Source organism: Convolutriloba macropyga, chromosome 1, assembly GCF_964194025.1.
Source record: "Convolutriloba macropyga chromosome 1, txConMacr16.3, whole genome shotgun sequence".
Classification (NCBI taxonomy): Eukaryota; Metazoa; Xenacoelomorpha; order Acoela; family Convolutidae; genus Convolutriloba; species Convolutriloba macropyga.
Genome location: NC_134468.1, coordinates 4,371,929 through 4,384,675, shown reverse-complemented (window position 1 = coordinate 4,384,675; position 12,747 = coordinate 4,371,929). Strand labels below are relative to the sequence as shown.

The 12,747-nt window shown below is 35.5% G+C and overlaps 2 protein-coding genes across 2 annotated transcripts in view; both read left to right on the top strand.

The window, feature by feature from the left end:
- Window positions 1–9,836, top strand: part of LOC142358671 (oxysterol-binding protein-related protein 11-like) — a 54,974-nt gene extending 45,138 nt beyond the window's left edge. The window contains exons 2-3 of the mRNA XM_075410173.1: window positions 8,315–8,526; window positions 9,138–9,836. Of these exons, the coding sequence (XP_075266288.1) occupies window positions 8,315–8,526; window positions 9,138–9,465 (540 nt within the window). The 3' untranslated portion in view covers window positions 9,466–9,836. The remainder of the gene's footprint in view (window positions 1–8,314; window positions 8,527–9,137) is intronic.
- A 133-nt stretch (window positions 9,837–9,969) lies between these two features.
- LOC142358664 (uncharacterized) lies at window positions 9,970–12,246 on the top strand. The gene has a single exon (XM_075410159.1). It carries the CDS (start codon window positions 10,215–10,217, stop codon window positions 11,877–11,879), a length of 1,665 nt encoding a protein of 554 aa, XP_075266274.1. The 5' UTR covers window positions 9,970–10,214; the 3' UTR covers window positions 11,880–12,246.
- The last annotated feature ends 501 nt before the right edge of the window (window positions 12,247–12,747 follow it).

Sequence of the window (12,747 nt, the reverse complement as noted above, 5' to 3'; positions counted from 1 at the left end):
CGTAACTGTTTCAAAATTGTTATTATGAATGCATTTTCTATTGTATTTTGTTTTTTCATTTGAGACTTTGCGATTTTGAGTTCTGTTGCTTTCTTTTTCTGAAAGCTCTAACAATTCATTTCTATTATATTGTAAAGTGGCTTTGATCAGTTTGACTCTGATGTTTGGTATCGATGGTTATTGTTTCTTTGGTAGGTCTTTTTGTTGTTGATTTAGACTTTTATAACGGTTAATTATATGGACTTGATGTCGCCTTTATTCTGACAATAGTGGAGGTTGTTCTCTGTGCTGCCTTTCAAGTGTCCACGTATGTCATGTGATGGTTCCTGTCGGGCATTACTATTCAACTGACCCTGGTATCAGCGTTGGTTGATGTCTACGGTTAATCGTTTGTCCCGTTAATCGTTCATATGTCTTTTTATGGCATGTTAAATGACAGCTGATTGAAGGTTGTTCTTGCATTTTGGTTGATTGTATGAACTATGCGATGACTTTCAAGTCGGGTATGACTTATCTTTTTTATTCTGCTCTGAATTTGCCCGAATGGCAGTTTTGAGTGCTGTCTACGGCTACTCGTTTGTTCGGTGTTCAGGCTTGACTCTAAGGCATTTTTTATATTGGTTCAAAAATTGTTGTTGAATCCAATTTCTATTGTATAATAGTTTTTTTTTTATTCTTTGCGGTTTTGAGTTGCTTTCTTTTTGTGATATCTCTAGCAGTCAATTTCGGGCTATACTTACATTTTAATTCATTGTTTAGATGGTCTGAAGACATTCAAGACGGGTGACTTATAATTTTGTGGTTTTGCTCTGAATTTGCCCAAATGGCAGCTTTGGGTGCGCACTACGTTACTAGTTTGTTCGGTGTATAGGCTTGACTCTAGGGCATTTTTGTAACGGTTTCAAAATTGTTAGGTTGAATCCAATTTCTTTTGCTTGTTTTATTTTTGACTCTTGGATTTTTGTTTCTTTTATTGCTGATATCTCTAACAGTTCATTTCAGTTATAGTTGCAGTTTAATTCATTGTATATATGTGATGACTTTCAGGACGGTTATGACTTATGGTTAATATTATATTCTAAAGTGGTTTTGATCAATTTGGCTCTGATTTTTTGTATCGATGGTTATGTGTCTTTGGTAGTTCTGTTTGTTATTGATGTGGAATGTGGATTTTTTTAAACCGTTAATTCTCTGGACTTTATGGCGCTTTTAATGCAACAATAATGGTGGTTGTTCTTTTCGCTGCCTCTCGAGTGTCCACCTATATCATGTGATGGTTCCAGTCGGTCATGATTATTTTAACTGGCCGTGGTATCAGCGTTGGTTGATGTCCACGGATACTCGTTTGCTCGGTATTCAGGCTCGTTTTTTTTAATTGAAACCTTGTTGTTTTGAGTTCTGCTGCTTTTTTCATGATAACTAACAGCTAGTTTCATATTAACCTTGCATTTTATTTCTTTGTATAAACTACGTAATGACTTTCAAGACAGGTATGACTAATGATTTATATTCTTATCTGAATTGGCACGAAAATCAGCTTTAGGTGCTGTCTATGGCTGCTCGTTTGTTCGATATTTAGGCTTGACTTTAACTCTTTGTCGTAACTGTTTCAAAATTGTTATCTTGAATCCAATTTATTGTATTTTGTTTCAGTTTTCATTTGAGGCTTTGCGATTTTGATTTCGGCTGCTTTCTTTTTCTGATATCTCTAACAGTTGATTTCAGTTATAATTGCAGTTTAATTCATTGTATAGATGTGATGACTTTCAGGAAGGTTATGATTTATATTATATTCTAAAGTGGTCTCGATCAATTTGGCTCTGATTTTTTGTATCGATGGTTATGGTTTCTTTGGTAGTTCTGTTTGTTATTGATGTGGAATATGGATTTCTTGAAATCGTTATTTCTCTGGACGTTATGACGCTTTTATTGCAACAATAATGGTGGTTGTTCATTTCGCTGCCTCTTGAGTGTCCACCTATATCATGTGATGGTTCCAGCCGGTCATGATTTTTTGATTGGCCATGGTATCAGCGTTGGTTGGTGTCCATGGATACTCGTTTGCTCGTTAATCAGGCTTGACTTTTACTCTTCTTTGTTCTACTGGCTTCAAATTTGTTATTGAATCCATTTTCTATTGTACGTTTTTTTTAATTGAAACCTTGTTGTTTTGAGTTCTGCTGCTTTTTTCATGATAACTAACAGCTAATTTCATATTAAACTTGCATTTTAGTTCATTGTATAAACTACGTAATGACTTTCAAGACAGGTATGACTAATGTTTTATATTCTTATCTGAATTGGCACGAAAATCAGCTTTAGGTGCTGTCTACGGCTGCTCGTTTGTTCGATATTTAGGCTTGACTTTAACTCTTTGTCGTAACTGTTTCAAAATTGTTATCTTGAATCCAATTTATTGTATTTTGTTTCAGTTTTCATTTGAGGCTTTGCGATTTTGATTTCTGCTGCTTTCTTTTTCTGATATCTCTAACAGTTGATTTCAGTTATAATTGCAGTTTAATTCATTGTATAGATGTGATGACTTTCAGGAAGGTTATGATTTATATTATATTCTGAAGTGGTCTCGATCAATTTGGCTCTGATTTTTTGTATCGATGGTTATGGTTTCTTTGGTAGTTCTGTTTGTTATTGATGTGGAATATGGATTTCTTGAAATCGTTATTTCTCTGGACGTTATGACGCTTTTATTGCAACAATAATGGTGGTTGTTCATTTCGCTGCCTCTTGAGTGTCCACCTATATCATGTGATGGTTCCAGCCGGTCATGATTTTTTGATTGGCCATGGTATCAGCGTTGGTTGGTGTCCATGGATACTCGTTTGCTCGTTAATCAGGCTTGACTTTTACTCTTCTTTGTTCTACCGGCTTCAAGTTCGTTATTAAATCCAATTTCTATCGTACGTTTTTTTTTAATTGAAACCTTGATGTTTTGAGTTCTGCTGCTTTTTTTTCATGATAACTAACAGCTGATTTCATATTAACCTTGCATTTTAGTTCATTGTATAAACTACGTAATGACTTTCAAGACAGGTATGACTAATGTTTTATATTCTTATCTGAATTGGCACGAAAATCAGCTTTAGGTGCTGTCTACGGCTGCTCGTTTGTTCGATATTTAGGCTTGACTTTAACTCTTTGTCGTAACTGTTTCAAAATTGTTATCTTGAATCCAATTTATTGTATTTTGTTTCAGTTTTCATTTGAGGCTGTGCGATTTTGATTTCTGCTGCTTTCTTTCTCTGATATCTCTAACAGTTGATTTCAGTTATAATTGCAGTTAAATTCATTGTATAGTTGTGATGACTTTCAGGACGGTTATGACTTATGATTTATATTATATTCTAAAGTGGTCTCGATCAATTTGGCTCTGATTTTTTGTATCGATGGTTATGGTTTCTTTGGTAGTTCTGTTTGTTATTGATGTGGAATATGGATTTCTTGAAATCGTTATTTCTCTGGACGTTATGACGCTTTTATTGCAACAATAATGGTGGTTGTTCATTTCGCTGCCTCTTGAGTGTCCACCTATATCATGTGATGGTTCCAGCCGGTCATGATTTTTTGATTGGCCATGGTATCAGCGTTGGTTGGTGTCCATGGATACTCGTTTGCTCGTTAATCAGGCTTGACTTTTACTCTTCTTTGTTCTACCGGCTTCAAATTTGTTATTGAATCCATTTTCTATTGTACGTTTTTTTTAATTGAAACCTTGTTGTTTTGAGTTCTGCTGCTTTTTTCATGATAACTAACAGCTAATTTCATATTAACCTTGCATTTTATTTCTTTGTATAAACTACGTAATGACTTTCAAGACAGGTATGACTAATGATTTATATTCTTATCTGAATTGGCACGAAAATCAGCTTTAGGTGCTGTCTATGGCTGCTCGTTTGTTCGATATTTAGGCTTGACTTTAACTCTTTGTCGTAACTGTTTCAAAATTGTTATCTTGAATCCAATTTATTGTATTTTGTTTCAGTTTTCATTTGAGGCTTTGCGATTTTGATTTCGGCTGCTTTCTTTTTCTGATATCTCTAACAGTTGATTTCAGTTATAATTGCAGTTTAATTCATTGTATAGATGTGATGACTTTCAGGAAGGTTATGATTTATATTATATTCTAAAGTGGTCTCGATCAATTTGGCTCTGATTTTTTGTATCGATGGTTATGGTTTCTTTGGTAGTTCTGTTTGTTATTGATGTGGAATATGGATTTCTTGAAATCGTTATTTCTCTGGACGTTATGACGCTTTTATTGCAACAATAATGGTGGTTGTTCATTTCGCTGCCTCTTGAGTGTCCACCTATATCATGTGATGGTTCCAGCCGGTCATGATTTTTTGATTGGCCATGGTATCAGCGTTGGTTGGTGTCCATGGATACTCGTTTGCTCGTTAATCAGGCTTGACTTTTACTCTTCTTTGTTCTACCGGCTTCAAGTTCGTTATTAAATCCAATTTCTATCGTACGTTTTTTTTTAATTGAAACCTTGATGTTTTGAGTTCTGCTGCTTTTTTTTCATGATAACTAACAGCTGATTTCATATTAACCTTGCATTTTAGTTCATTGTAAGAACTACGTAATGACTTTCAAGACAGGTATGACTAATGTATTATATTCTTATCTGAATTGGCACGAAAATCAGCTTTAGGTGCTGTCTACGGCTGCTCGTTTGTTCGATATTTAGGCTTGACTTTAACTGTTTGTCGTAACTGTTTCAAAATTGTTAGCTTGAATCCAATTTATTGTATTTTGTTTCAGTTTTCATTTGAGGCTGTGCGATTTTGATTTCTGCTGCTTTCTTTCTCTGATATCTCTAACAGTTGATTTCAGTTATAATTGCAGTTAAATTCATTGTATAGTTGTGATGACTTTCAGGACGGTTATGACTTATGATTTATATTATATTCTAAAGTGGTCTTGATCAATTTGGCTCTGATTTTTTGTATCGATGGTTATGGTTTCTTTGGTAGTTCTGTTTGTTATTGATGTGGAATGTGGATTTTTTTAAATCCTTATTTCTCTGGACGTTATGACGCTTTTATTGCAACAATAATGGTGGTTGTTCAATTCGCTGCCTCTTGAGTGTCCACCTATATCATGTGATGGTTCCAGCCGGTCATGATTATTTTAATTGGCCATGGTATCAGCGTTGGCTGGTGTCCATGGATACTCGTTTGCTCGGTATTCAGGCTTGATTTTTACTCTTCTTTGTTCTACCGGCTTCAAATTCGTTATTAAATCCAATTTCTATCGTACGTTTTTTTAAATTGAAACCTTGTTGTTTTGAGTTCTGTTGCTTTTTTTTCATGATAACTAACAGCTGATTTCATATTAACCTTGCATTTTAGTTCATTGTAAGAACTACGTAATGACTTTCAAGACAGGTATGACTAATGTATTATATTCTTATCTGAATTGGCACGAAAATCAGCTTTAGGTGCTGTCTACGGCTGCTCGTTTGTTCGATATTTAGGCTTGACTTTAACTGTTTGTCGTAACTGTTTCAAAATTGTTAGCTTGAATCCAATTTATTGTATTTTGTTTTATTTTTCATTTGAGACTTTGCGGTTTTGATTTCTGCTGCTTTCTTTTTCTGATATCTCTAACTGTTGATTTCAGTTATAATTGCAGTTTAATTCCTTGTATAGATGTGATGATCTTTAAGACGAGTAATGTCTTATGATTTATATTATTTTCTGAAGTGCTTTTGATCTGTTTGCGCTGATGTTTTTTGTATCGATGGTTATGGTTCGGTAGGTCCTTTTGTTAATGGTTTTGAATGAGGGTTTTTTTCCATTATTTGCCAGGACTTTAATGGTGCTCATATTGGGACAATATTGTAGGTTTTACTATGTTTATGTTTTTCTATAATGATTTTTTTAATGTTTCAATGATGACCATGTTTTCTAGTTGTTTATTGTCATACATCGACATTGCAGTCAATGATTTCAAAGTCCCTTACAAAATCTTGTTTTGGATGTAACTTGCGTGGAAATTTGAAAGTCGTAGTAAGCGGATTTTTTTTTCTTTCCTCCTAGTAGTTTTCACTTATTGGATTATTTTGCAGCAAGTTATCGTTGGAGAAGATTTATCACAACCTCTTGCATTTATTGCTTTTGGGTTGCAATAATTGACGATTTATGAAAATTTTTTATACCATTTTTATCTTCATTTTGTTCATTTTTCTTTCTTCGAATTGAATGCTATAATGACGTACACTGTTTTGATGAGAAATTGATTGGCCGAGGTTTTTAGCTACTTTGGCTTCGAGTCGTTTCCTGAGTCTTCCGGCTATTTTTGGAGTTTTTTTCACTATGTCTGAATTCTTGTCAATGGGAGGTCAAATTGGAGGGGTGGTTTTTGTCACGTTGGAGTAATGAAAAGAGCTAAAGACGAGATGTGAAAGGTAATTTTTTTACTGCTGTTAAAGTAAAGAGTATAGTGTGATCGAATTTTTTTTTGTTTTCGTACTCATTTTGAACCGGATTTTCTTTTGACTACTACCTAGTTAGAGTTTTCGTGATCCCTCAATAGGGGGACAGGGCAGTTACTGATTTCTTACTGTTTTTGTAGACAAAAAGTATCGGTCACGTTTTGAGTTTTACACGTATTTGTTGTTTGTTTTGATTTTTAATGCTTAATTTCGTCAATGATGGGTCTGCTGCTAATTGGTCATATGTTAATTGAATGAATTGTTTGAGTTTGGTGTTTTTTTATATTTGTTGTCCTTTTAGTTAGTTTTTTCAGTGACAGGTCGTATTGGCTTTCCAATGAGGCATAAGTTAGCCTATAATTTGTCCCCATTTAGTTTCTTGGTTTTTGTGACTTGCAGGCCACATGTGGTACCGAAATAATTAATTTTGTCGTTTTGCTCGTGTTTCGTAATTATCCTATCGCTTATTCTTATTTATCGCTATTTCTTATTGTCTTATCGCTTATTCTCATCAGTTTTGTTTTTGCTAAAGAGGCTTTTAATTGAATCCACGTTAGGATTTCATTTGATAGCCAATGGTTTTTTGAGTTTGACAATATTTGTTTTCATGATAGATTAGTTATTTTTATTTTTGCCTCTTGTTGATTTTGTGGTCTTGTATGTTAATCCAAATATTATAAGGTCTCATCGGTCTTATAATGAGGCGCAATTTTAGTCGTCGTCAATTTATAGCTAATGTTTTTTTTTCAACGTAGACGCCATTGAAACTTGATAGTTTGTAAGAGAACTTTTGAATCTTGCATTCACTTGTTATTATTATGCACTCTTCGCCTAATGGAATCGATGCGATGTTTATAATTTCTAATGTTGTATGGTATCCTGCAGTAAAGATTTTAATAATTTGTTGTTTTTATTTCACTTTTTGCCATTGTTGTCTTTATAGATACTTCTCTAATGTTTGGGTATTGTTTCTGATGATTTTGATTTTAGAAGTCTTTCAGCAAATTTAAGCTAATACGTTCAAGGTCACAAAGCAAACTCAAAAGAGACGGGATAAACCAATGAAACCCGGGCACTAAGACATAATGTATAAAGACTTGGTGCTTGAAATTATGGCTTTACTGCTAATTGGTATCAGTACTAAGCTTATTTTTCTCCAATTTAGAGGCTGATTTCGCGAGTTTTATCGAATCTAATGAAACTGCAGCTTAATTTAGAGTACTGTTTGACACTTTTAAAAACAATTAGGCTGTCGGCAATGTTTCTCTCCATTTTTCCCTCGGTGCATCAATACCAGCGTCCGTCAGTGGTACGCAAGGAGGCTGTTTTGCAGTCTACCAGCTAAATTTATAAATGGTTGCTAGTCCGCCCGAGAAATTGACGATAGCGTCTTGGATTTAGTTGCAAAGTTTTTGGCAAAAAATTTGAACATCAGGTTTTGAATGTGTCTACTTTTCGTCTTATTCAATTTGATATTCTTTTTACTATTTTTCCTTTTATTGGCGGGCATCCAGTTTCGTTCTAATGGGAGGCCACCCGAAGGGAAACTGATTGATATTTTTTCAAAATTTACCTATCCGTGTTTCATTTCGAATAGATGAGCCAGGAATGCAGATGAGCGGGGTTCGGAATATTGCAAACGCACATTACCGAGCCTGCTTTTTTGATGCTGTGCGTCTAACTTTTATGAGTAACTGATTAATTTAAGTCGGTGTTTTGATATTTCTGTTAATGTTTGTTTGGCTAAACATCGTAGCTTGACTTGAGAATTAAGGCAGTGCATTGAAAGCAAGAAATGTTTTCTTAGAGCAAGGTGGGTTCAGCATTAACAGTAATAAAGATTGTTTTTGTTGTTAGGTGGCTCCGAAAGAAGAGGACAGCGTGTCCTTCAACGTGTTTGGTGCAAATGGGGAAGTTTTCCAGTTGAAAGCGGACACAGCCAAGGACAGGCAGAGGTGGGTGGATGCAATCAGAACTGCAGTGCAGAGATTGAACGAGGCCACCATTGACCCACTAGCTGTCAAAATGGCCGACATCCAACCAAACTCCAAAGGCCTCAATAACAAGAAGTATGTATTGAATCAATTAGACTGTCGGTAAAGCAGGCAAGCGACTCAGCGCTTACTCGTGTTTAGTTCTGAGCTATCAACATAAAAGCGCCTTAGGTTTGATAATTTTACTGCCGATGCGTTATGCGGCGCATTTATTAGAAGGAACTGACGCTAGAAATTCGATTTTTTGTTAGAATTTTGTTTTTCAGCCCTATATTGTCCACCAATTTCGAAAGTTATTTAACCGAGAAACTAGGCTGTAATTTTGCGAATTTTGTAAATGTACTGTAATTTGCCTTGTGTCATCAAAATAAAGAGAAAGGAAAAATGTTTGTTAGTTATTTACGTTGGGAAATATCTTAGGGATAGTTTTGGGCTTAGCATTTTTGTTTATGGATTCAATTCATAGGAAAATAAACTCTTGCTTCAATGAATGAAAACAATTAACTCGCAATTTTGTTTCATTTTTACTAATAGCTCTTTCAAGAGACTGAAACATTTCTTTGTACACTAGTTGATTAATTCTTTTAAAAGTAATGGTTTCGTTTGTTGCAAGTAATTGCCTTTCGGTTTTTCACTTCGTGTATGTGAACTAAAAGCAATTAGCTAATGACTACTGTCTGTTTCAGAAAGAGGAAAGCCCAAGCAGCAAATTCAACATTTCTCCCTCCTACGCAAGAGATGATAAACACTCGCGAGGCAATAGCGGCAGCCGAGACGGCTCTCACTGAGATGAGCGAAATCATAGCGAGTTACCCTATCAAAACCCTGAACAACAAAGGTAGTGCTGGTCAAGACAAAAGTCAGAACCAATCTGCGTATCATGACAGCAGCCACGAATCTTCTAAATACGAAGACATGTTGAGAATTAAAGCCTATTCAGTTGCCTGTTTGCAAGACTTAAAAACGTGCTTCGATTCTGTTCAAGCCGAGTATTTGCGTTCACGTGCAAGTTGATAGGATAGCTTAGCAATAAAAAGTCTTTCAATATTTTCATTTGGTCTTATACAGAATACAAAAGGTGAAGTAATTAGTTTTGATCTGTTTCGTTTTTCCCTAAGTCTGTGACGGACTTGTAACTGTACTATGAGGAAGTAAATACGTGCTGTGTTTTAAGGATTAGTCTCCTTGTGATTTAGTTTGCTGTATTCTTTCTCAAGTGAATTCCTTTTTGTGTGCTGAGATTTATGTATGTTTCCTCATAGAGGGGCTTAAAAAGATATGTGGTGCTCTTATTACGTATAAACTGACATATTAGTCTCGATGTTAAAATTCACTATAGCTTTTTGGTATACACTACAGTTTGGAATAAAGATTGCATCAAGCAACTCTTTTGTGGAAAATAAAACGCTCCTTATAAATTATTGAACGCTGGAAACTTTTCTTCCATCGGTTTAGATTCAGTCTTAGCAGACTTTTCCTACCAGCTGCTGTTTGTGCCCTTATATTGCCTCTTCAAATTCACACAATTGAACTTTTCAATGTACTTTGGTCAAAGTTGCTAGTTAAATAAATGGACACGTGATATATTATATATTTCTCTGTGGAATATTGTCCTTGGCTAGTTTTAACTCACATACGATCTCTTACTATTTACTATTGTATCCAAATTTTCCAAATATAATTTGCGCGCTTTTTTAATCAAAAATTAATATTTTTTTTCAGTCGTTAGATGTCTTTCTTATAGAGACAATTACAAACAAAAAATGAAGTCAAGTAACGATTCCAATTTGAAGCATTTTAATGGGAATACCTCGAATAGTCTGCAGCAACAGACAAACAGCGCAGGAGGAAATTTCAATAGTAACCCAAACGCAAACACAACCAACAACAATACCCATGCTCGAAATTACAACGACTACCAGGATAAAATGCTTTCAGAAGAAACGAAACAGTTAATGGAAATGTTTAATCGTATGTTGATTACAATGCACGTTACCTACAAAATTGACACAAAATTCTACCCCAGAGGTGGCACATACGAAATTGTAGTTATGCATCAACCAGACGCGAATTTTCTATTTGGGTTAATTAAAACTGAAGATAATAAATCAAAGATGATGGCTATTGTACAACGGTTGAGCAGTGCACCTAGAAACCCGATATCATTGAGCGACACCTTCTGTTTTGCTTTATTGGACAACAGTCCCTGCAGAGCTTACATCATATCACGTGACGCTAAAAAGGCCAGGTTGTTTTTCCTGGACTGGGGTAACATTGACCACGTTGACCTGGGTAAGTGTTACAAAATTAAAGACGAGGCTATGAAGATCTGTCCGTTATGTATGCCGTTTGAACTGCGTGGGTGTCCGTGTAATACACCCCCACCAGTGCTCAATCAGCCCATTACTCTTAAAGCCGAAGTGAGGTGTATTAATGGACCGAGGCGCACGATATTAGTGAACGCGTTTTACAACGAGAAGCCTTATACTGATCTATTTAATGCGACAGAGCCCTCTAGTTTAACAATGTTCGAGAACCCTGGAATTGGGATGATAAATGAGTCGGATGTGGCGTCTGGTGATGGACCAGGAGTGGCTGGAGTTACCCAGGATTTGGACCAACTTAGTGTGAGCTCGGATTTCCAACTGCCGGACATTGAAAAAGGAGCCAGTGTGATGATCAAAATAGTGTCTGTTATTACACCGTCTAGTTTCATATTTCAAACCACGGATGATTATTTTCAAAGAGTAATCAGAACTTCAGTGCACCAATTGAGACAAGTTGTGAACAAAGGGCAGCATCAAATAGCTGCCAATAATAGAGAAACGTTCATTAACCAGACCCTAAAAGCTGGTCATACTGTAATTGTGCACACTGATAAAATTTTGAGCAGAGCACACGTATTGAAAGTTATACCAAATGTTGGAGCCGCAGCCGGGGGTGTGAACAACGGCGCGAATAATGCTGGTAGTAACGGGACCAACCGCGGTAACAGAAATATGACGTCAGCAAACAACGTTTCAGCTGATAAGAGTACAATGTTAGAAGTTATTCTTTTGGAAACGGGTGAGAAATGTATTATTACGACAGATTGTGTCTATCCTTGTCCTAGAGATCTTAGAAATATCCCGGGCCTGTTTTACAAAGGATGTCTTAATAATATTAAACCTGTCGGGGGTCTTTCGTGGGATGCGAGAGCTACTAGGTTGTTCGCGTCCATGGTGGAAAACGTGGAATTGGAAGCAAAAATAGTTCACGTTGGAAGGCTCGCGAATAAACCGGTGAACGTACATTTCATGGATTTGTTCATGCTGGATAAGTCGAATAGTAACGAGAACAGTAACAACAATAATAATAATAACTCGAATGTATCGGTAGCTGACATTTTAGTTAACAGCAAAGTATCGGTGGCGTTTAGATCCTCTTAATAATTGAGATAGAAGCCTCCGTGACCTTCATTGATTAATTAGACTTTACTTTGTTCTCATTCATGTTATGCTACATTTGAAATCAGTTAAGCTAGTTTAATCTAATCCAAATACTCTATTTTGATGACACCTCTCAGTTCATGTAACATCTATTTTCATTGTAATATTATTTACTACCTGCTGATATTCTTCTAATAGCTTATTAACATGACTTGTTTTGAAAAAACAACAAACGACGCTCATACTGAATTTGATGCTCAGCTTTAATTTTTACTAGATTTTTTCAATCAGTTCAGTTAGTGTGAGTGTAGTGTAGTAGTTTGATGATCAGTTTGTCGGTTTACCTGTAAATAAAGTTTTGTTATGCCACACCTTTTTCAAAATTTTTGCTTTTGCAGAGAAATAGATTGAGAAATATTGCTCGTATTTCATGAACTCAGCGAAGGCACTAATATTAGTAGTGAATTAAGGCTGGTAGAACTTTTTTCAACAAATAGCTCACGTTAAACTATGGTACCGAAAAACTATACACTCAAAAAGTCAGAAACAACTCATAACAATAGATTTTTTTCAGGTATTTATACTGAACGTAAAAAGCAAGTTAGCACCCTCTTGTTTTAGGAAGGACAAATTTCAATTTTAAACGCACTAATACTCCGACTTGTAATCAATTTTCGAAACAAAAATTTGATTCCTTTGATACGCTATTGATTCCCTACGTTAGTGGTCTTGACTTCCTTTTAAATAGGGCTAACTCGTATTGGTAACTTAACAGAAATCCCGAAGTAAAATTGGAGAATTTCTTCCAAATTGCATAGTGAAAAAGAAAGTAGTCAAACAATCAGTCTTCAGTCACATCCTTTCTGTT